The following is a 22,451-nucleotide window of genomic DNA, read 5'->3' on the forward strand; positions in this document are numbered from 1 at the left end:
TCCAACAGTTTGCTTTCCTCCAATTCTGTTGTTTGTGTCCTGTTTCTTTGTCTTGGCATTTTTTATGCTTCACTGTGTCGTTAGAGTGCCTTTCTGTGCTAAGTGTCCCAATTACCTGAGGTAGACACTCTTGGTGCACCCCCTTGTGGGCTTTGTGCACAGTCTTGTAGTTAAGCCTTGATTGTTGTAGTTATCATTGTGAGGAATTGACCTCCAGGCCAATTGGCTGTGAGAATCAGCTGTGTCTGCAGTGGGAGAACTTCTGTGCTGGAGACACCCCTCTGGGGCTAGACTTGCTTTGATGGGGCTTTGGTGCTCACTGAGTCTGCCCCCTGAGTGTGTCTTTTATGGTTCCACGGAGCTGCAAACTGGGTGGTCCCACTCTGACCTCTGGGCTTCCTGGCTCCTGGATCTCTAGGGAGGTGCTAATCTAGCCTTTGCCTGAGGCTACCCAGCAAAAGTCTCCCTGCAGGGCTTGGGCGGGGCGGGTCCCACGGGATCAACAGAGTGGGGTTAGCAATTATGGCTGCTCTCAGTCTTGTCCTCAGAGGCTCTGCTTCTCAGTGTCCCTGTAATCACTGCAAGCCCCTCGGAGAGAAAGTTGCCCTAGGGTTCTGAGCGATGCCAGACAGTCCCGCTTCTCCCGTATGAGTTTGGGTCCCTAGAGACTCGCCCGGAACTGGAGCTCAGAGCCTGAGACTCCCTCCCGATTGAAAACGACAACCGCGCCCTCAGCCACCAGCCTGCTCCGCATGCACTCTGCACCTTAGTATTTTACTTCAGCACTGCGCCTCCTCTGAGTCTCGGCATGTTTTTCTCTTTCCTCCTAGTTGTAGATCTTCCACTCAGCCAGCCTTCCTGTGGTTCTGGATGATGTCTGTTCCGTCTTTTCGAAGTGGTTGTTCGAGGCAGCAAACTCTGGTGTTTACCTATGCCACCATCTTGGTTTCTCCAGAATGTTTAAATAGAAGCCTTTTTTTAATCTAAGCATAATGAATTTATTTCCTACCCCATTCCTTTGCCATGTAGGATTTTTCAGTTAGCTTCTCAGACCCCTTACAGCATATTGTTCCCTTAGCATCTCATGTTCTCTATTATTCATGTCAATCTTTCCAATAGGATTCTCAGATAAACCTCATATTCAGTATTTAGTATTATCAACAGGTACCAGTACCCAATTTCTCTTATTTCCTAGTTTTATTGTGCCTTTGAACAGAGGTGTCAAGGAGTTGATCCAAGATGCTACAGAGCCCAGCTGGCAGATCATTAAATCCAGAAGTTCTCTTTCAACTACAGTAATTTTATCATGTTGCTTACTTTTAGAATCTAGATGTCCGCTACTAAAATATCTGTTCCTCTTTTGACATTGCAATATTACAGGCATCTAATCCCTTTTCTCTCCACATATATACCCTACCCTCAAAATTCTTATCTAGCTCCTAAAATGGATTGATAAAAGAATTCTTCTAACATTCAATGTTGTCCTTTTAAGGAAATCTGAATGTGTTTTTAGTTACCATGACACTCCCTTGTATGTAAAACAATAACTTAATTTTGGCTTTAATCTTATGTTCTACCATTTTGAGTCTATTCAAAAAACTTTTCCCATTTAGTTTCTAATTTTTAACATTTGCTCCAATTACTTCAAGTTTGTGTTTTATTTCTTTTCACTAATAATTTCTGCATATAGAGAGGTCTTTTTAATTCTTTAACTCCTTTGGCTTTAACCCTTTCCCCGAGAGCCTTCACTTTTTTTAAATACTTCTACCATTTATCACCTTCAAAAGGAAACTTGACTTCCTTTCTGATTATTCCTTCTCATAGTTTTAATTTCCTTGTGTTCGAAATGAAATTTGCTTATCTTCTAAATGACTCTACCAGTTGTTGAGAAATTAGAGTTCTCACTATTGCATGATTAGAAAAAAAGATAGTTCACTTTGCCACATATACTCTCTGCTGAAGTGGCAATGACATAGGAAGATTTTCTCTTTTTTTCCTTTTTATTCCAGACAGGTAACAGTACATAAATTCTAAAAAGTATTATTTAATTCTTATTTTATGAAAAGTATTCTCATTGTCTGGCTTCATAGGTCCCTTTTTGTTTACTTTAAGACTTTTCCTAAAATATCCATTTACAATATACAAGAAAGATACCAAATACTTATTTTATTTTGTCTTTCAAATTTCTTTTTGGATAAGAAATAGGTGGATGAATATACAGATGAATGGATGGATGGATATGTGATAGGATGGTCAGATAGACTTCAACCTAGAGTCTAATACATCCTTCAAAAACCCATAGTTCTCAAAATGCCTTGCCTGGTCCCAAATCTACTGGGAAGAGCTTCATATTCAGTTCTTTCAAAAGCAAAACATCCTTTTATCAATAAGACTGTCACCCAATTTTTTTCTACCCACAATGTTTATCAGAAATGATAATTCCATGAGAACAGGAACTGTGTCTCTCACTCATCCCTGTGTGTCCATCATCTGGCATACTGCCTGACACCAACAAACAATAGATGTTTGCTGAATGACTCTTATGTTCCATACTCTTTGTACTACATACTTTCCTACCTTAAGTTGTACTTTATCCATATTTGTATAATTCTAATTATCCTTCAAGGTTTCTGAATTCCCTCATTTACTTCCCCTTATCAACTTCATTTGCTTTAGGCTTTACTTTACCTCTCCCCCTCTGTAATATTTGTTTTTCTGGGATTTGGAATCCATCTATTATAGGCTGATTTTCCCTGCTCTCTTGGTTTTTTCCATGTTAATCTCCTAAAATGTATTTACTATCCTTCCTGAGGCCTCTTCTTTTTTTCTCTTTTGTGGCATATATTCATCTCTTTTTTTCCTCCCAGTAAGAATTATCTTCTCCTGAGATTTTCCATCTCTTGCTCATCCACAGCTATTTCATTTCTTTTCCTCTAATCTTTCTTCCTCCAATACCTAAAACTTAACATTTATATTTCTACCATCTCTTTCTGAAGCTCTTTTAATGCTTTCTCCATCCTACTTGGCTACTCTGAATTAATTTTGGCAGCTATTACCAGCTCAGTTGCTCTGCTTCTCTTCATACTGGGGCCTTGAAAATGGCTCAGCTGTGCATGCTTCACTTTCATTATGACCTATTCTTGGGCAATCAGCACAACGATGACCACTGATCCCAAAGGTTATACATAATTGGCTTTTACAGTTGTCTTTTCTGGCTCCTTTTTCTCCACACCAGATACATTTTTCCTGATTATATCTCATGCTCAGATGATTTCTAGAAACAATTTTATCTTCTATAACATAGCTGTCAAACATGGATGATGCTCAAGAATCACCTGGATAGTTTTAAGAAATATAAATTCTTGCCTCCCCCACCCCACTCCAGTGTGATTCAGTAGTCTGGGATGAACCCAGGAATCTTTTTTTTTTTTTTAAATTCAAATAAATTCTGATAAGCAGCCAGGTTTGGTGATTACTCGTCTAAAGTATGTCTTTGGCTGGCACCTATACCAGTTGGATCAAAATGGTATTTCATTAATAATAACTAATGAGTATTAAATCCTTATGCCAGGTCTTGTGCTAAGTACTTTTCAAGTATCATTACATTTAATCCTCACAACCACCCTATAAAATAGGCTATCCATTTTGCAGATGAGGAAATTGGGTCTTCTATCATATGCCTATAGTAGATTCTGTATATTCTCCTAAGCAGTCCCAGATGGGAGTCTGTGTTCATAACCATTCTGCATATACTAGATCAGGTAGGTGATTAACCTCGTTTTCTTCCTACTCTTTCACTGCTAACATTATTTAGACAACATTTCAAAGACACCTACAACTTTCACATGATCTGTTAAAGTAGCAGTCTTCCACCCAGCCGGAGTGGATTACTGGATTGAGCACTGTCCCATGCACCAAGAGGTCATTGGTTCAATTCCTGGTCAGGGTACATGCCTGGGTTTTGGGCATGATCCCCAGTGGAGGGCTTGCAGGAAGCAGCCGATCGATGTTTGTCTCTCATCAATGTTTCTATCTTTCTCGCCCTTCTTCTCTCTCTCAAATCAATAAAAACATATTTAAAAATATTTTTTTAAAAAAAGTAGTAGTCTCCCCTGAAGCAAACTCTAGTTGAACCTATACTGTTACATTTTTATTTTTTGTTAATCCTCACCAGAGGATATTTTTTCCATTGATTTTTTAGAGAGAGTGGAAGGGAGGGAGGGAAAATGGGAGGGAAATGGGGGGGGGGGAGACAGAAAGAAACATCGATGTGAGAGAGACACATGGATTAGTTGCCTCCTGCACGTGCCCTGACCAGGGCCAGGGATTGAACCTGCAACCCACGTATGTGCCCTTGACCGAAATCAAACCTTCAACCCTTTGGTGCATGGTCCAACACTCTAACCTCTGAGCAAATGGGCCAGGGCTATACTGTTATATATTTTAAGAGAATAAGCAGGTTTTTTTTTGTCTTGGTTGGCTATAATAAATCATTGCAAAGTGTTTTTATTCACTCATTCATTTTTCTTCAATTAGTCATTTATAAAGCATTTACCACGTATTCACTATGTACTAGGCCTGAGGATACAAAGTATTTAGTATTGGTCTGTAGAAGAATCACTACAAAGTTGGTTTAATCATTCACTCTGTCAGCTAGTCACAAGGAAAACATTAATTGAACACCTACTTGATGAAAGACACTGTATAGAGCCTAATAATACAAAAATGTAAAAGAAACAGGAAATAGGTCTGGGTAAGGGATACTCATTTTGAATTAATAGCATAACTGAAGTTTTCTAAGTAAATATGATTACTTAGGAAGAGAACAGGAGAAGAGACTAGGGTCTCAGACAGAAAACTATGAACAATAACACTTAATAATGAACAGAGGTAAAGCCAGAAAAGGAAACTGAGAAGAACTGAGAGGTAGAAGAAAAAAGGAGATGTCATGGGAGCCAAGAGCACAGAGTGCTGCGTAAAAAGATGCTGAGATATTAGGAGTAGGAAGAGAAAATGCAGGTGTGAACAAAGATAATTCTCTTTTCAAGAAATTTGACTTGGAAGGGGAAGAAAGACTCAAGTATTTTTTAAGTGCTGAGGAGAAAGTATAGATAGATTGAATATAAGAGGGAGAGTGCAATAATAATAGTACAAGGTCCTTGAAAAAATGGAGGAAATTGGATCCAGAGAAGAGCTAGTCCTGGAGAAAGGATGAACCTTTTTTTTTCTTTTTAAAATATGTTTTTATTGATTTTCAGAAAGAGGAAGGGAGAGGGAGAGAGAGATTGAAAAATCAATGATGGCAGAATCATAGATCAGCTGCCTCCTGCACACCCCCTACTGGGGATGGAGCTCACAACCCAGGCATGTGCTCTGACCAGGAATCAAACCGTGACCTCCTGGTTCATGGGTTGATGCTCAACCACTGAGCCACACCGACCGGGCATGAACTTTTTTTTTAAATTTATTCTAACAAGGGTAGAGATGTAGGTATGCCTATATATTTGGTAATGAAAGTTTTATCAGTTCCTGTGCAATTCTTGGACAAGCAGGAGAGACCACCTGTTGGGCTTGAAGAAGAAGAAAAATAGCTTAAGTGGGGTTAGGGGTTGAGGGGAAGTCTGAAGAGGTTAAAGTTTGAAAGTTGTTGGAACAAGTGTTGAAAATCCAGTTTAGGTAGCTGATCATAAATTTTTACAAGTACGTACCAGTCTGGTGAATATGATTTTCTGCAGCTTTGCTTGAAATAGGCATGTAAAGGAGAAAAGAATGGCAAGAACTAAACTGAAATAAAAGAACATGTAATCTTAGCTCAAATGAGGATAGTAAAGAATGAACAGGGCTGCTGGAAAGGAAATATGAAAGGATGAGCAGTCCAGATTAAGTTGAAAAGGTATAGTTTGTTCAGCAATTCTAATCTCTTTTTAGATAGTTTTAAATTTCAAGGATTTGAAATCCTATGTCAGGTTTATGTTAGAATGAATTAATAATCAAGGCCTGTGGTAGTCATTAGTATTGGCAAATACTCCTAGTTCTCATCCCAGGCACTTTGTAGGATTGTCCTCCCCATTCCTTTGAAGCTGGGTTGAGGGAGAGGGAATGAAATGTGAGCAAAATGACATGAATCACTTCCAAGCACAAGTAATTAGGAGGAGCACAATTCATCACATTCATTCTACCATAGCAACAAATGTTTCAGAGGGTAGCTTCTCAGTCAGCCTGGGTCCCAGAATGAGGAAGATACAGGATAGTGCCTCCAGTCGACCCACAAAGGATATTTTGAGTGAGTGATTAAGCCATATAAGAGAGCGCAAATGGTGGACTATGAAAGGGAAGGGGTGAATGAGAACTGGGTAGGGAAAGCAAGGCAGACCTGGAAAGTATGAGAGCAAGAATTTCCTCCCTATCTGCCATATCCAGTCCATAAGGCGTTTCTACTTGCACCTCTCACGAATCTCCGAAACTTGAAGAAAAAAAAATCTAAATAGTTTCTCCACAAATTAGCAGCCCTTCTCAACTTCCCATTACCTTTAGTGCCATTATCAACCTTTTTATTATGTCTCTGCTCTCTTCTCTTCCTATTCATCGGCCCATTAGTGCCTACAACTGCCTGCATTCACACTCCACATAAACTGTCACCAAGTCCTGTCAATTCTTCTTTTTCAATTTCTCTCAGATCTGACCCTTAATTCTATGTTCATGGTGACCACCTTATCTACACAGACTATTCTCATCTAGCTGCACTAGAATACTAGTACAAGCTCCATAAGAGCAGATATCTTGTTTGGTCACTCCTGTAATCCCCTGGCACACTGCAGGCACTCAATAGTATTATCAAATAAGTAAATGAGGAAATCTAATCTATCACTAGTCTTTTCACACTTTTATCAATTTCCAAATAGTAATGAGTAACATCTTTGCAAAAATTTGTTTTCCATCAAGTATTTCTTCTAGTCAAGATCCTGTGATAGAATACTATTGCCCATAGAGTAGAATCTAAAACTCTTCTACCAGGCATTTAATGCCTTCCATAAGGTGGGCACCATTTTCTCTATCCAGTTATCTGAAATGGTTTCCTTGACATAGACAAGGTATTTTTAACCATTAAACTACTAATAAGTAAACTACTCTTTACTATGTCTGTGCATTGTCAGCAAACAGTGTCCTTCCTTTTCCTTTTTACTACTAAAAATTACATTGCCTCCTTTAAAATGAGAACCCAAACTTAAATTGATTCTACAGGAATTATGTTAATTTGTATAGATAAAAATTTCATTACATTCACTGTCCCTCATCCTTCCAACATGCTCCCAATTTTTTATTCTAGTCACACCTTCCACTTCCAGGTCTCCTCTAATTTAGTCATATTCCAGGCACCTCCTGCCAAGACTACCCAACACTGCTGCCAAATCTTGTTTTAGGTCTTAAAATTGCCTTTAATTTCTTCCTATGTTAATTTATTCAGCATATTTTTATTGAATACCTATTTTGTGCAAGTCATTGTTCTAAGCACTGGGGATAATGCAAATCACAAAAACAAACAAAAATCCCTGCTTTCCACCCTAACCGGTTTGGCTCAGTGGATAGAGCATCGGCCTGCGGACTCAAGGATCCCAGGTTCGATTCCAGTCAAGGGCATCTACCTTGGTTGCAGGCACATACCCAGTAGGGAGTGTGCAAGAGGCAGCTGATCGATGTTTCTCTCTCATCAATGTTTCTAACTATCCCTCTCCTTTCCTCTCTCTAAAAAATCAATCCTATATAATAAAAGCCTAATATGCTAAGTGTCTGGTCATCCGTTCAACCAATCAAAGCATAATATGCTAATGATATGCTAAGGATGCTCAATCACTTGCTATGACATGCACTGACCACCAGGGGGCAGACAGTCAACTGGTGAAACAGTCGCTATGATGTGCACTGACCACCAGGGGACAGATGCTCCAACCAGTAGGTTAGCTTGCTGCTGGGGTCTGGCTGATCGGGATGAATGAGACAAGCCAGACACATCCTGGAGCCCTCCTGCAGTCCCTCCCAGGCCCTGATCGTGCACTGGTGGGGTCCCTCAGCCTGGCCTGTGCCTTCTCGCAATCCAGGACCCCGTGGAGGATGTCAGAGAGCCCACAGGTCAGGCCAAGGGACCTCACTGGTGCACGAATTCGTGCACTGGGCCCCTAGTAAAATATATTTAACAACAACAACAACAAAATCCCTGCTTTCCTGTGTGGGCTGAGCATACAATAAACAAGTCATACAACATATTAGAAACTGATAAGTGCTGTGGAAAAAATTACAGATGGAAAGGAGGGAGAAAGCCTCAATAAAAAGATGTCATTTAAACAAAGACTTTTAAGAGTGAGAATTACCATGCAGCTCTCTGGGGGAAGAGTATCCTAGGCAGAGGGTACAGTTAGTGCAAAAGCCCTATCACAGGAAAATGACTGATGTTTCAAGGAACATTAAACAGGTCAGTGTGAATCACTGGTATGAATCAAGGGAGCAGCAAGAAGAGTAGTAAAAGATGGGGTCAGAGAACTGTGAGGGAAGAAAATGGTATAGGGTCTGTGGACTATTGTCAAAGACTTGAGCTTTTTCTGCAATTGAGATAGAAGCCACTGGAGCATCTTGGACAGATAAGGAGCATGATCTAATGTTGTGTTGAAAATGGATTGAAGTGGGAAACGACAGAAGAAAGGAGGCCAATGAAACTACCACCAATAATCTAGGCAAGAAATTGTAGTAACTTAGACCAGGATGGTAGTGATGGGGATAGGGAGAGGTGTTTGGATTCTGGATATATTTTAAAGCTGAGTCAACAGAATTTTGATAAATTGGATATGAGTGTGAGAAAGAGATATATATGACTCAAAAGCTTCTGGCCTGGGGAACTGAAACAGTTGCCATTAACTGAGTTGGGGAAGACTGTGAGTATAAGTTTTGGGGGAGGAGAAAGATGAGGGGTTTGGCTTTCGACAGGTTAAATCCAAAACCATATTTGCTCGAGAAGAGATAATGAGTAGGGATTAGGATGTCAAGCCTGGGATTCAAGGGGATAGTCTGAATAAAAGACAGAAATTTGGAAATCATCAGTGTATAGATATTTAAAGAGGTGGCAAGGATTGAGTGTAGATAAAGAAGAGATCCAAGGACTAAGCCTTGAAGCATTCCATTTGAGAAGGAACCAGAAAAGAAGAAATGGCAAGTGAAATAGAAGGGAAGAAAGCTAGATTTCCTGAAAGCCAAAATGAAGAATTTGTTTCAGAGAGGAGGAGGGAGTAATCGACTGTGTTAAATGTTGCTCATAGGTGAAGACGATGACTGAGTATTGACAAATGAACTTAGCAATACTGAAATCAATGGTTCCTTGAAAAGGATACTTTGTGGTGTGGTGGAGACAAACGCCTGATTACAATGTATTTAAGTGAATGTGTTTAAGATATTCCCAACATAGACTACCAGAGGAATTTACTTTCAACAATAATCCTTCTGCCTAGCAGAAGGCCAATACAGCTCACTTCGTGTGAAAGCTAATTCAGCTGATCATACTCATTACTTCCAAATAAAAAATTTGATAGAGTCATCCCTCAGTCTTCTGATACTAATTTTCCCAGAAGTAACTGTACTAGAACACTCAATTCAGTTCTCAGCATATTCCAAGTATATGTTCTAGATTTATAAGGGTTCTAATCTACACTAATAAAAGACAAACATGCAAATTGACTGCACCTTCGCTGCGCCTTAAGCCATGCCCACCAGCCAATCAGAGCAACTATATGCAAATTAACCCAACCAAGATGGGGGCCGGCAGCCAAGGAGCAGGAGTAAGCAGGAGGCTTGGTTGCCCAAGTGATGGAGGAAGCCAAGATTCCCGCCTGCCACAGCCGGCTCTGAGCTCCACTCAAGGCAACAAAGTTTCAATTATAGAAGATAAATAAACCCCAGATAACTGCTTCCAGCCGGCCGTGGCCACGGAGATGGAGCGAGCAGGAGGCATGGAGGCGATGGAGCCCACCCACCCTGGCCGGCTCTTAGCTCCGCTCAAGGCTACAAAGTTTCAATTATAGAAGGTAAATAAATCCCAGAAGAAAAAAAAAAGAAGAAAAAAAGGAGAGGCTGGGAGCTTCCGTCGCCGGGGGGCTTGGCCAGCCTGAAAATTGCCCTCAGCCCCTCACCCAGGCTGACCAGGCACCCCAGTGGGGACCCCCACCCTGAAGGGGGTGTGACCAGCCTGCAAACACCCATCAGCCCCTCACCCAGGCTGGCCAGGCACCCCAGCGGGACCCCCACCCTGATCCGGGACACCCTTCAGGGCAAACCAGCCAGCCCCCACCCATGCACCAGGCCTCTATCCTATATAATAAAAGGGTAATATGCAAATTGACCCTAACAGCAGAATGACTAGAATGACCAGTCATTATGACATGCACTGACCACCAGAGGGCAGATGCTCAACGCAGGAGCTGCCCCCTGGTGGTAGGTGCGCTCCCACAGCAGGAGCGCCACTCAGCTGACCGACATGTCCGGGCAGCCCACCAGCCCAGTGGCAGTCACTCACTCCTTCAATAGACCTACATGTCCAATCTCCGGAGAACGGGCCAGGCACCGATGGACCAGTGCTACCTGCATGATCCTGACAGCACTGCTGGCCTCCTGGAAGTCGGCCTTGGGCACAGCAGCTGCTTCCACTCCCTAGATGCTTTGCAAGGAAGAAACGATATAAAAGCAGCTGCCAGGTGGCTCCTGGCAACTGGCACGAACATCAGCAGGATGGATCTGGAACCCAGGCTGGCAAGGACATCCCACCACCCACCTGGAGGGCCAATCACATCCTACCTCCCTCCCCCTCTCTGGACCCCACCCAGGCATGAATTCATGCACCAGGCCTCTAGTTTAATATAATTTTGTCCTGTTAATGAAGGATAATCCTTCTATGTGCAATTATTTTATGTCATTGTAAGAGTTTCTATATTAAAATCTTTTCTCAAATAAAAAACTATTTCTCAGTCAGAGTTGGGAAGAGGGGAAAGGCGAGTTTTGTTTAATGGGTAAGAGTCTCAGTTTTGCAAGCTGAAAAAGTTCTAAAGATTTGTTATACAACAATATGCATACAGCAAACATTACTATACAACTGAAAATGTTTACAATAGTAAATTTATGTTATGTGTTTTTTACCACAATTTTTAAAAAATTCTTTTTCATTTTGGAAAATATGTACACTATGCAGTCAATTCAAATAAATCTCTATCTGGAGGCATTCAAGGCACCATAACATCTGAGGGGTAAATCCTCCTTTGGGGGAGTGGTAACATTTAAGAAAGTAAAACCTATGAAGAAACCTTCCCCACAAAGATGTAAAATAGTTTCCTCCTTTCTTCCAGCTAAGGCAGGAAATACTATACAGCATTAGGACAGCAGCATAAGCTATAAGAATGGGTCATTTATAAGTAGAATATGTATAAGCATAAAATTCCCTTGCAAAATTTGGTATAGAAAGTTTATATCCGTATTCTTTAGTCACATGTTCTTTCAAGTTTTTTTCCAGGTCTTTGTAGTTGGTTCTCTAGTAACTGCTCTTTTCTACTTTGATTTTAGTTGTTTTTCACTGGATCTTTCTTAAACTTACATCATGTAATGAGTACTGAACAAAGTGTTACAGGTAAGAAAAGACTGTGATTATGTAGAGGCTTAATAGCATAGTGTTTAAAAGAACAGGCTCTAAGGTTAAATTGCTGGGTCTAAAGTTGGAATCCATGACTTCTTAGCTCTATTACCTTGGCACACAGCTTAACTTCTTTGTGCTTTAGTTTCCTCATCTGTAAAATGAGAATATTATCTGCCCCACAGGGTTATTAAAAGAATTACATCTGAAATAAATAAATCCAACAGTGCCTGGCACATAGTAAGTGCTTTTTGTTTTAAATTTAAGTCCATAGTTCTTGCTTAAACTTCTGCAGTAATGTATTGCCTAGCAGATCTTGACTTTAATTTCTTTCCTCTATAATTATCCTCCATACTATGCCCATAATTATTTTTTCAAAATAAAAATTTGACTATATTGGTAATAGCTTCTTAAATATGACATCAAAAGCATGGACAACAACTGAAAAAATAGGTAAAATTGGATTTCATCAAAATTAAAAACTTTTCTTCATCAAAAGACACAATGCTTGACCGGCGTGGCTCAGTGGTTGAGCACTGACCTTGAACCAGAAGATCACAGTTCAATTCTCGGTGAGGGCACATGCCTGGGTTCTGGGCTTGATCCCCAGAGAGGGGCATACAAGAAGCAGGAGATCAATGATTCTCTCTCATTATTGATGTTCCTCTCTTTCTGGAATCAAATATCTACACTAATAAAAGAGAAAAATGGTAATTGGCGTACGGCGCTACCCTTTTCATTGGCTAATCAGGGCTATATGCAAATTAACTGCCAACTAAGATTGGCAGTTAACTGCCAACAAGATGGCGGTTAATTTGCATATGTAGGCACAATGCAGGAAGGCGAAAGGGAAAGCAGGAAGAAGCCCCCTGCCACTGACAGTGATCGGAAACCCAGGGCCGCCTTTGCCCTGCCCCCCAGCCATGATTGGAGAATCAGGTGCCTTTTCCGCCCTGGCCAGTGATAGCAGGAAGTAGGGGTGGAGCCAGCGATGGGAGCTGGGCACGGTCGAAGCTGGCAGTCCCGGGAGCTAGGGGTCCCTTGCCTGGGCCTAAAGCAGAGCCCACGATCACGGGGCCGCTGCAGCTGCGGGTCCCCGCTGCCCAAGCTGGACGCCTAGGCCAGAGGCGTTAGGCCTGGGAAGGGGCGGAGCCTGCAACGGCGGGGAGCTGGGGGTCCCCTGCCCAGGCCTGACACCTCTGCCGGAGGCCTCAGGCCTGGTCAAGGGGCCGATCCGGTGATTGGTGATCAGAGGGTGATGAGGGTCAACTCCTCTGGCCGAGGCATCAGGCCTGGCCGGGGGGCTGAGCCGGGGATTGGGGGGATATGATGGTCCCCTTGCCCAGGCCTGAAGTCTGGGTCAGAGGCGTCAGGCTTGGGCGGGGGGTGGAGCAAGCGATCAGAGGGAGATGGGGGTCCCCTGCCCAGGCATGATTCCTGGGCCAGAGGCCTCAGGCCTGGGCGGAGGCCAGAGCCAGTGATCAGGGGGAGATGGGGGTCCCCTGTCCAAGCCTGACACCTCTGGTGGGGGCGTCAGGCCTGGGCAAGGGGCCGATCAGGTGATCGGAGGGTGATGGGGGTCTACGCCTCTGGCCGAGGAATCAGGCCTGGGCAAGGGGCAGAGCCAACAATCGGAGGGGTCTGGGGGGCTGGGGGCAGAACCAGTGATGGGGGGAAATGAGGGTCCCCTGTCCAGGCCTGACGCCTCTGTCAGAGGCGTCAGGCCTGGGCAAGGGGCCGATCCTGTGATTGGAGGGTGATGGGGGTCAACGCCTGAGGGCTCCCAGTATGTGAGAGGGGGCAGGCTGGGCTGAGGGACACCCCCCCCCACACACACACCCAGTGCACGAATTTCGTGCACCGGGCCCCTAGTATATATATATATATATCTCCAACAAAGTGAAAAGACAACCACAGCAGGGAGAAAATATTTACAACTCAGCAACAAGCAAACAATTCAATTCAAGATGGGCAAAGGATTTGAAGAGACATTTCTCCAAAGATTAAAAAAACCAAAAAGTAGAAACAACCAAGGGGCACATGAAATGATATTCAACATCATTAGTCATTAGAGAAATGCAAATCAAAATCAAAATGGGATACCACTTCACACCCACTAAGATGGCTATTATTTAAAAAAATAAAAACAAAACAATAAAAAATAAGGTAAGTTGACAAGTTTATGGAGATACTGGAACTCTTGTGTATTGCCGGTGGGAATGTGAAATGGTGCAGCCACTGTGAAGAACAGTTTTATGGTTTCAAACATAGAATTACCATGACCCAACAATTCCACTCCTAGGTGCAATTCCACTCCAAAAGAATTAAAAACGGAGACCCAGTCCTAGCCAGTTTGGCTCAGTGGATAGAGCATCAGCCTGTGGACTGAAGGGTCCTGGGTTAGATTCCAGTCAAGGTCACAGACCTCGGTTACAGGGTCCCCATCCCTAGTCAGGGTGTGTGCAGGAAGCAACCAATTGAAGTATCTCTCTCATATCGATGTTTCTGTCTCTCCCTCTCCCTTCCACGCTCTCTAAAAATCAATGGAAAAATATCCTCAGCTGAGGATTAACAACAACAACAACAAAACAGAGACCCAAAAAGATTCCTGACCAACAATATGCAAAGCTGTATTATTCAAAATAGCCAAAAAAATGGAAACAACTCAAGTGTCCATCAAAAGATGAATGGAGCCCTAGCTGGTTTGGTTCAGTGGATAGAGGGTCGGCCTGCAGACTGAAGTGTTCCAGGTTCAATTCTGGTAAAGATCACGTTCCCCAGTGGCAGGCTCAATCTCTGACCCTCATTGGGGCATGTTTGGGAAGCAACCAATGGATGTGTCTCTCTCTCTGCCTCTCCCCCTCCCTTCCACTCTCTCTAAAAATCAATGGAAAAATATCCTCGCATGAGGATTAACAAACAAACAAACAAAATGGTTAAACAAAATGTGATATCCTATCTAATAATAGAGAAACATGGTAATTAGCCATACCTCCGCTACCCTTCCCATGGGCTGATCAGGGCGCTATGCAAATTAACTGCCAACAAAGATGGTGGCTAATTTGCATACATAGGTGCAATGCTGGGAGGCAAAAGGGGAAAGACAGAAGAAGCCGCCTGCCACTGACTGTGATCATAAACCCAGGCGGCAGGCAAAAACCGGGGGCCTTCACCCCACCCCCCAGCTGTGATCGGAGAAGGGGCAGCCTTTGCACGACCCCCATCTGTGATCGGAGGACCGGGCAGCCTTTGCCCAACCCCAAGCCGTGATTGGACCCCTAGCCGTGATCGGAGAACCCGGCCACCTTTGCCAGACCTCCAGCCATGATTGGAGAACCAGGGGCCTTTGCCCGACCCCCAGCAGTGATCTGAGAACTGGGGCTGCCTTTGCGGACCCCCAGCCGTGATCAGAGGACCGGGCAGCATTTGCCCGACCCCCAGCGTGATCAGAGAACCAGGGGCCTTTGCCCTGCCCCCCAACCATGACTGGAGAACCAGGCAGCCTTTGCGGGACTCCCAGCCATGATCGGAGAACCAGGCAGCCTTTGCTCGGAGAATGGGGCAACCTTGGCGCAACCCCCAGCCATGATCAGAGAACCGGGGGCCTTCCCCTGCCCTCCAGCCATGATCAGAGAACCGAGCAGCCTTCGACCCGCCCCCCAGCTGTGATCAGAGAACTGGGGGCCACCTTTGCGGGACCCCCAGCCATGATCAGAGAAAGGGGCAGCCTTTGCCAGACCCCCAGCCATGATCGGAGAACCTGACCGCTTTTGCCCGACCCCCAGCCATGATCGGAGAAGCGTGCGGTGCAGGGAAGAAGCGGCGCCGGGGGCAGCCTCTTCCTTGCCCTCCACCCATACCGGTGATCAGTGATCAGAGAAGCCAGAGCGGCAGAGAAGAGGCGGCACTAACCCCTAAGTAGATCTCGAGCACCTTTCAAACTGCGCGGGTAAAACCCCCTGAGACAGGGTCCTGGCTGCCACCTAGATCACTAGCACCTTTCAAACTGCAAACCCCATGAGACCGGGTCCTGGCTGCCATGTAGATCATGAGCACCTTTCAAACTTTGAGGGTAAAACCCCTTGAGACCGGGTCCTGGCCGCCATGTAGATCGCAGCACCTTTCAAACTGCAAACCCCATGAGACCCGGTTCAGCATATTGGGAGTAAACATGATGCATCCAGGTGGAAATATGATTACGGGGTTGGAAGACAGACAGGGAAAGAAGTCAGAAAGAAACACTGAGAGAGTCACTGGCTGGCTGGCTGCAAATACTGACTCTCCAGTAGTGATAGAATAAAAAAGTGGGGGATATCTCTGGAAGATTCAAGAGATAGGAGGCAACTCTTCTATGGTTTTGACTTGCCCAGCAGATTTCCACATACACACATGTACACGCCTATGTTTGCATGCACACACATATACACATAACTGACTGCCCTCCCTGGAAGCACAGAAGAAAAAGAAGCTGCCCACCGTTGGTCCAGGCACCAGCGCCTGCGGCTAGCTGCAGCCCAGGAGACGGACAAGCCACCGCCCGAGGTCCCAGACTGGCTGCAGCCCAGGAGACGGACAAGCCACCGCCCGAGGTCCCAGGCTGCAGCCACCGGAGAAGCTGCCAGCCCTGTGGTCCAGAGCGCCAGCGCCTGTGGCCAGGGAAATAGGTTCCCTTTTCCTCCTACTGTAGTCATTACTTCAATATTCCCCTTCAGAATTTCTCTCCTGTGCTACAACCCAACTCCATTTTTCATTGGAAGATATGGAACAGAGAGAGGAGCGTTAAAAGCTTACATTTTTAAGCCAGTAAGGTTGGTACTTAAACATATAAATGGAAAACTAGAGTCCTTAAGGTAACAAAGGCTACAAAGGACAGGGACAGCACATGACCTATTATATCCAGCAATCCATATGGGGACTGAAAACTTTGCAATGATGACAATTAGTGAAGATATGAATCAACTAAAATAGTTGACAGGGACAATTCTTCTATCTTTGAAAATACATCAAATCTGTTTAAATAGCTTTTCATCTGCATAATATAACACATTCTGACAAGACCACCACCACTACCAATGTGATCAGTCTTGTGCTGATAAATGTTTAATAACTGAGGACCCCCCCCCCCCCCGCCAAGTGCACAAATTTTTGTGCACCGGGCTACTAGTAGTCCATATAATGGAATATTATTCAGCCATAAAGGGAAATTAAGTTCTTTTTTTTTTATTGCTTAAAGTATTACAAAGGGTATTACATATGTGTCCATTTTATCCCCCCGCCCTAGACAGTCCCCTAGCCTCCCCTAGTAAGTTCTGATACATATTACAATATGGCAAACTCTTGAAAACATTATTGCTAAATGAAATTAGACAAACACAAAAGGACAAATATGATATGATTCCACTTATATGAAGTATTTAGAATAGACAAATTCATAGCTACAAAAAGTAGAATAGAGAGGGGTTACCAGAGGCTGAGGGCCAAAGACAGTTATTGCTTAACGGGTACAGAGTTTTTGTTTTGGATGATAAAAAAAAGTTCTAAAAATAGATAGTGGTGATGGTTTTATAGTATTGTGAATACACTTAATGCCCATGAATTCTAAACTTAAAAGTAATTAAAATAGTCTAGTCCTAAATATCTTTATCTATAGCCACAAATTTCCTTCCTTCTCACCACCTTATATCTTACATTCCACTCTTGTATTGAACTACTTGACCTGTGAAGGTAAAATATACTTTCAAGCTTTCCTGGATTCACTTACAATCCTCTTGTCTTTACCCCTTTCTAAGTTTGGTGAACTACTCTTTATTCATTAGGATTCACCTTCAGTGAAACCTTTCTTTTCTGACTTCCTAAAGCAATTAATCAATTGTTCCTTTGTACTGTCAAGTCCCTTTATAAATAATTCTACTATAGCATTTAATCATGCATTATATATTATTTCTCTATGGGTGTTTCCCCCATTAGATCCAGTTTTGAGGATAAGCATAAATCTTATCATCTTTCCTTCTGTAGCACCTCCTAGCACATGGTAGATACTCAACTTTCCCAAATGAATGACTTATGCATGTATGTGCTTTGAAAAGTCATAAAGCACTATATCAGGACAAGGACTTATATCATTTTACCCTTTGTGAGTTTATTTCAAATTAGTTTCCAGGTTATAAAACAAGTCCCTGATGATGTGCAACATAGATAATTCATTTTTTTCACTATAATCCCATTAAACTAACCCCAAGGTTTTCTTCACTTAAATGCTAAATTGAATAAAAAAATATTTCTTAGTTTCTAAATGAAGAAAATACTAACTAAATGTACTATGATACATTTCAAAGAAAAGATACATTCTATGCTAGAAAGATGAGTTGATAATAAGTAGTTTTACATCAGAATATTTTTTTAAAATATATTTTATTGATTTTTTACAGAGAGGAAGGGAGAGGGACAAAGTCAGAAACATCGATGAGAGAGAAACATTGATAAGCTGCTTCCTGCACGCCCCCTACTGGGGATGTGCCCGCAATCAAGGTAAATGCCCTTGACCAGAATTGAACCTGGGACCTCTGAGTCTGCAGGCCGACGCTCTATCCACTGAGCCAAACCAGTTACAGCTACATCAGAATATTTTTGTTATGTCTTTCAGAAAAGTAGTGTAACCAGATATGTGAATAATCTAGCCCTAGCACATGTTTATACATACTCTGGTTAAGAACCAGTGCAAAGGGCTGAATCAATCAAATATTCAGTGAGTCCACACATAGCACATAGTACCAAATATATGTGTTTACAAAGTTAAGACTAGATTTTTATAGTCAAGAAATTCACAATATAAAAGTGAAAAACATGAAAAAAATAGATCCAATATATATGTGCAGATATGGTCATTCACTCAACAATTATTACCTTAGTATGAACCAGGTACTCAAAACATATGCTAGGAACTACAGGAATACAAAGATTAATAGAACATACAGCCCTGCTTGGCTCACAATTAGGTATGGAGAGACAATTATAAATATATAATTACAGCAATTAACTTTAACAACTCTTCCCTTGGCCTACATCCAGATTTTTCTTCTTTTTGGCTATTCTTTCTCAGTCATTTCAACCTGCTCTTCCTCTACTAGTCTTATATGCTTGCAAGGCTCTATTTTATATATTCAGTATCTCACTCTACAACTTAGGCCATTCCTATGACTTCAAGACTTCAACAACCATTACAGACAAATCTGTTCTTAAAGCCCGTCCTTTCTACTGAGTTCCAGAACTATATTTCCAACTGCCTACTTGTTATTTTATAGACTAGAGGACCGGTGCACGAAATTCGTGCACTCGGGGTGGTGGGGGTCCCCCTCAGCCTGGCCTGCACCCTCTCACAGTCTGGGAGCCCTTGGGAGATGTCTGACTGATGGCTTAGGCCCACTCCCCATGGACATCCTTACCACTGCCGCAGAGGTAGGAGAGGCTCCCACCACCGCTGCTATGCTCACCAGCCATGAGCCCAGCTTCTGGCTGAGCAGCACTCCCCCTGTGGAAGCACACTGATCACCAGGGGACAGCTCCTGAGTTGAACGTCTGCCACCTGGTGGTCAGTGTGCATCATAGCGACCAGTCGTTCGCCGTTCGGTCATTTGTATATTAGCCTTTTATTATATAGGACTAGAAGTCTGATGCACAAAAATTCATGCAAGAGTAGGCCTTCCTTCCCTCAGCTGCCAGCACCAGCTTCCCTCTCGCACCCGGGATCTGGGCTTCACTCCAGCCGCCACTGGCAGGCACCCGGGACCAGGCTGCTTCACTCAGGCTGCTGCCAGCAGGCACCTGGGACCTGGGCTTCACTCCAGCCTGACTTTGTACAGGTGGATGTCCGGAATGATGCCCAGAAAGACATTCGGTCTAATTAGCATATTACCCTTTTATTATTATAGATTTCTCAAACTAAACTTACCTAAAATTGTACTCTTCTCAAACTAACTTATAATCTAAGGTTCCTACCTGAGGTCACAGCACTTCAATCAGCTGGGTTGTAAAACCAGAAATTCATCTTTGACTCCCCATCACACATCAAGCGTATTCAAAATCTTGTCATTCTATTTCTCCCCATTTCTGTGCCTTAAGTAACTCAGTGTTTCTCCATCAAGGGGCTACTGGCATTTGGAGCAGGAGAGTTCTTCAATGTTGGGACTCTCTCTTGCAATACAGAACATCATCATTCCTGGCTTCATGCATAAATGCTATTAACATTCCCCAGTCATGAGTACTAATCAAAATGCTCCCTGAGGCTGGTATTGCCCAGGTTAAGAATTACATTGTGGCCCTAACCGGTTTGGCTCAGTGGATAGAGCATCGGTCTGCGGACTCAAGGGTCCCAGGTTCGATTCCGGTCAAGGGCATGTACCTGGGTTGCGGGCACATCCCCAGTGGGAGGTGTGCAGGAGGCAGCTGATCAATGACTCTCTCTCATCACTGATGTTTCTATGTCTATCTCCCTCTCCCTTCCTCTGTGAAATCAGTAAAAATATATTAAATAAATATTTCAAAATTTCATGGATTTTTGCCTACTCCACCCAAGAGAATTTTGTCTTTAGAGCTCAGTGTGTAGTATGTGTATAAATTTGCTGATCTCTTGCTCTTCTCAGAGGATGTCTATGTTGTGGTGAAGAGGAGGGGGTTATAGAAAAGCACTTACCTAAGGGCCTCAATCTTTATTAAGGTAGAAGCTGGTGACAATAAAGAAGTTGGGAGCTCATGGAGATTTTAACTTATAACAATTTACTATAAGTGATTTTGATATACACAATAAAATCTTGTAATTTTAATAGGAATACACACACACACACACACACAACCAATGTGAAGATTACCAAAGAAGTGTACAGAAAGAAAAGCATCTACTTATCCCACCCAGAAATGTTTACAACTCTGCCACACCAACAGAAGTTGCATAAGTCATAAATTAATATGTAGTTCCAATATGCTAATGAGAACAAAGACTGTTTAGGAGCAGGTCTAGTTACAGTCCAGCTTTAAACTTTTTAAATTTAAACTCTGTATGACTTTCCATCTGCATAAAACACCAACCACAGTAGCTACTTAAGCATACAAAATTTCACTTTTATATCCTTTCAAAAACAATGAAAACACTGACATAAGGTTCTGTTGCATAGGAAATTTTTTTAATTCTACCTTTTAGGTTAATTTCGTTAATGATTCAAATTAAGTACATAACTTTGGGTTAATTATGTCCAAGTCACAAAGGTGGTGCATATATCGTGTCAGAGCCTATCATAACATTTTGATCACAAAGAGGACAGCTAACATTTGATTCTTTAACTACTTCATACATTGTCCTATCGAAATTTATAAAAAGTCATACTGGCTTAAGAAATATATGGTGACTACCCTAAGTAGAGTTAGAGGAGGCCCCATTCTTTAAAATAAATTAATGAATATTGATCAGTGTGCACGGAATAAGGCGAAGGCAACAACACCCACACCAAATCTGGCAGCCTCCGCATTTGTGAATCTGTGAACGTCAGGCGGCCACACAGGCCAGACGATTACTACTGCCAGCTCAGCAGCTGAGCCTGGAGAAAAGGCGGCACCCGCACGCAGGCCACTCTGAGAACCAGAACTTACAGTTTCCTCGGGCAGGGGCTGGAGAATGTGGCCGTGATTAAACCAGTAAAAGTCCGGCAGAAGCAGGGCTGTAGGCGGTAAAAGGGGAGCTTCCGGGGCTGCGATCCTGAAGGCAGGAGGCAGCCGCTCCTGGGCTGGCACCCCCACCTCGGAGCCGAAACGACGGGGGGCAGAGCGGCGCGGACTCGTCCTTACCTTGTCATCCTCGCATCTCTTCCCCAGGCCCTCCCTGGCCTGCAGCCGGCTGCTGAGACGGCCGTAGTCGGCCTCCTTCTGGTCCATCTGCTTCTTGTGCGAGTCCACCAAAAGCAGGAGGTCTGAATTGCGCTTCTCCAGGCGCCCGCGGGCCACCTCGGTGCGCTGGACCTGGCCCTGCAGCTCGGCCACCTCCTCCTGAAGCAGGACGTGGCGGGAGGAGATGCTCCAGTAGTTGAAGGCGAGGATCGCGATCACCACCAGCAGCACCACCAGCACGAAGGAGGGCAGGCGGCCGGCCCGCCGGTTGGCCCCGAAGCCCACCATGGGGACGAACCGGGCTGTGCCCGGTGGTGGGGGGGAGGGGGGGCCTCGCCGCCGACACCTGCCGGCAGAAGCTCAGGCCGAGGCAGCGGAGTTGCCTAGGGGACGCGGCCCCAGGGCCGGGAGAGGGAGCGGGCGGTCCAGCGCGCTCGCCCGCCCGCGAGCCGGAGAAGGGGGCGGGGCGCCAGCCCCTCCCCGCCCCCTCTCCTCAAATCCTGCCGGGACGCGTTCTGGAGGCTTCGAACACCACCCCACGCCCGCGGAGAGGAACCTACAGAACCTAACTGCCCGCACCTCCGGCCCCACACCTCAGCCTAGGGGGCGGGGAAAGGAGCCGGAAGGGGGTGGATTTGACGCTGGCCCCGCCCACCGGCGGTGTCGGTCGCCTAGGGGTCCAATTTCCTAGTTTCCGCCGACGCCCCCTCTTCTCGCGAGAAAGTGGGCTTCTCTCGCCCCTTGCGGTCGTCTCTCGCGAGGGCCATGACTGTGGGGGGAGTGTCGGGGTTAATTTTGGCGGTTTGGCTCGGCTCTTGGACCTGACTCGGAGCCCCTTCAGCTTCTGCCTGCTCCATTCCCTTTCCCCGGGGCCTCGGGAGTGCCCCTCCGGGGAGTGTTGGTCTTCGAGGACTTTTGG

General features: G+C 44.2%; 1 protein-coding gene across 3 annotated transcripts in view; it reads right to left on the bottom strand.

The window, feature by feature from the left end:
• GOLM2 (golgi membrane protein 2) overlaps window positions 1-22,148 on the bottom strand; it is a 98,244-nt gene extending 76,096 nt beyond the window's left edge. The window contains exon 1 of one of the 3 annotated variants that reach the window (XM_059702761.1): window positions 21,494-22,148. In XM_059702761.1, coding sequence (XP_059558744.1) covers window positions 21,494-21,820 — 327 coding nt within the window. In that variant the 5' untranslated portion in view covers window positions 21,821-22,148. The remainder of the gene's footprint in view (window positions 1-21,493) is intronic. The other 2 variants (XM_059702751.1, XM_059702771.1) reach the window with 2 other exon arrangements.
• Between the last annotated feature and the right edge of the window lie 303 nt (window positions 22,149-22,451).

Source organism: Myotis daubentonii, chromosome 1 (assembly GCF_963259705.1).
Source record: "Myotis daubentonii chromosome 1, mMyoDau2.1, whole genome shotgun sequence".
Lineage (NCBI taxonomy): Eukaryota > Metazoa > Chordata > Mammalia > Chiroptera > Vespertilionidae > Myotis > Myotis daubentonii.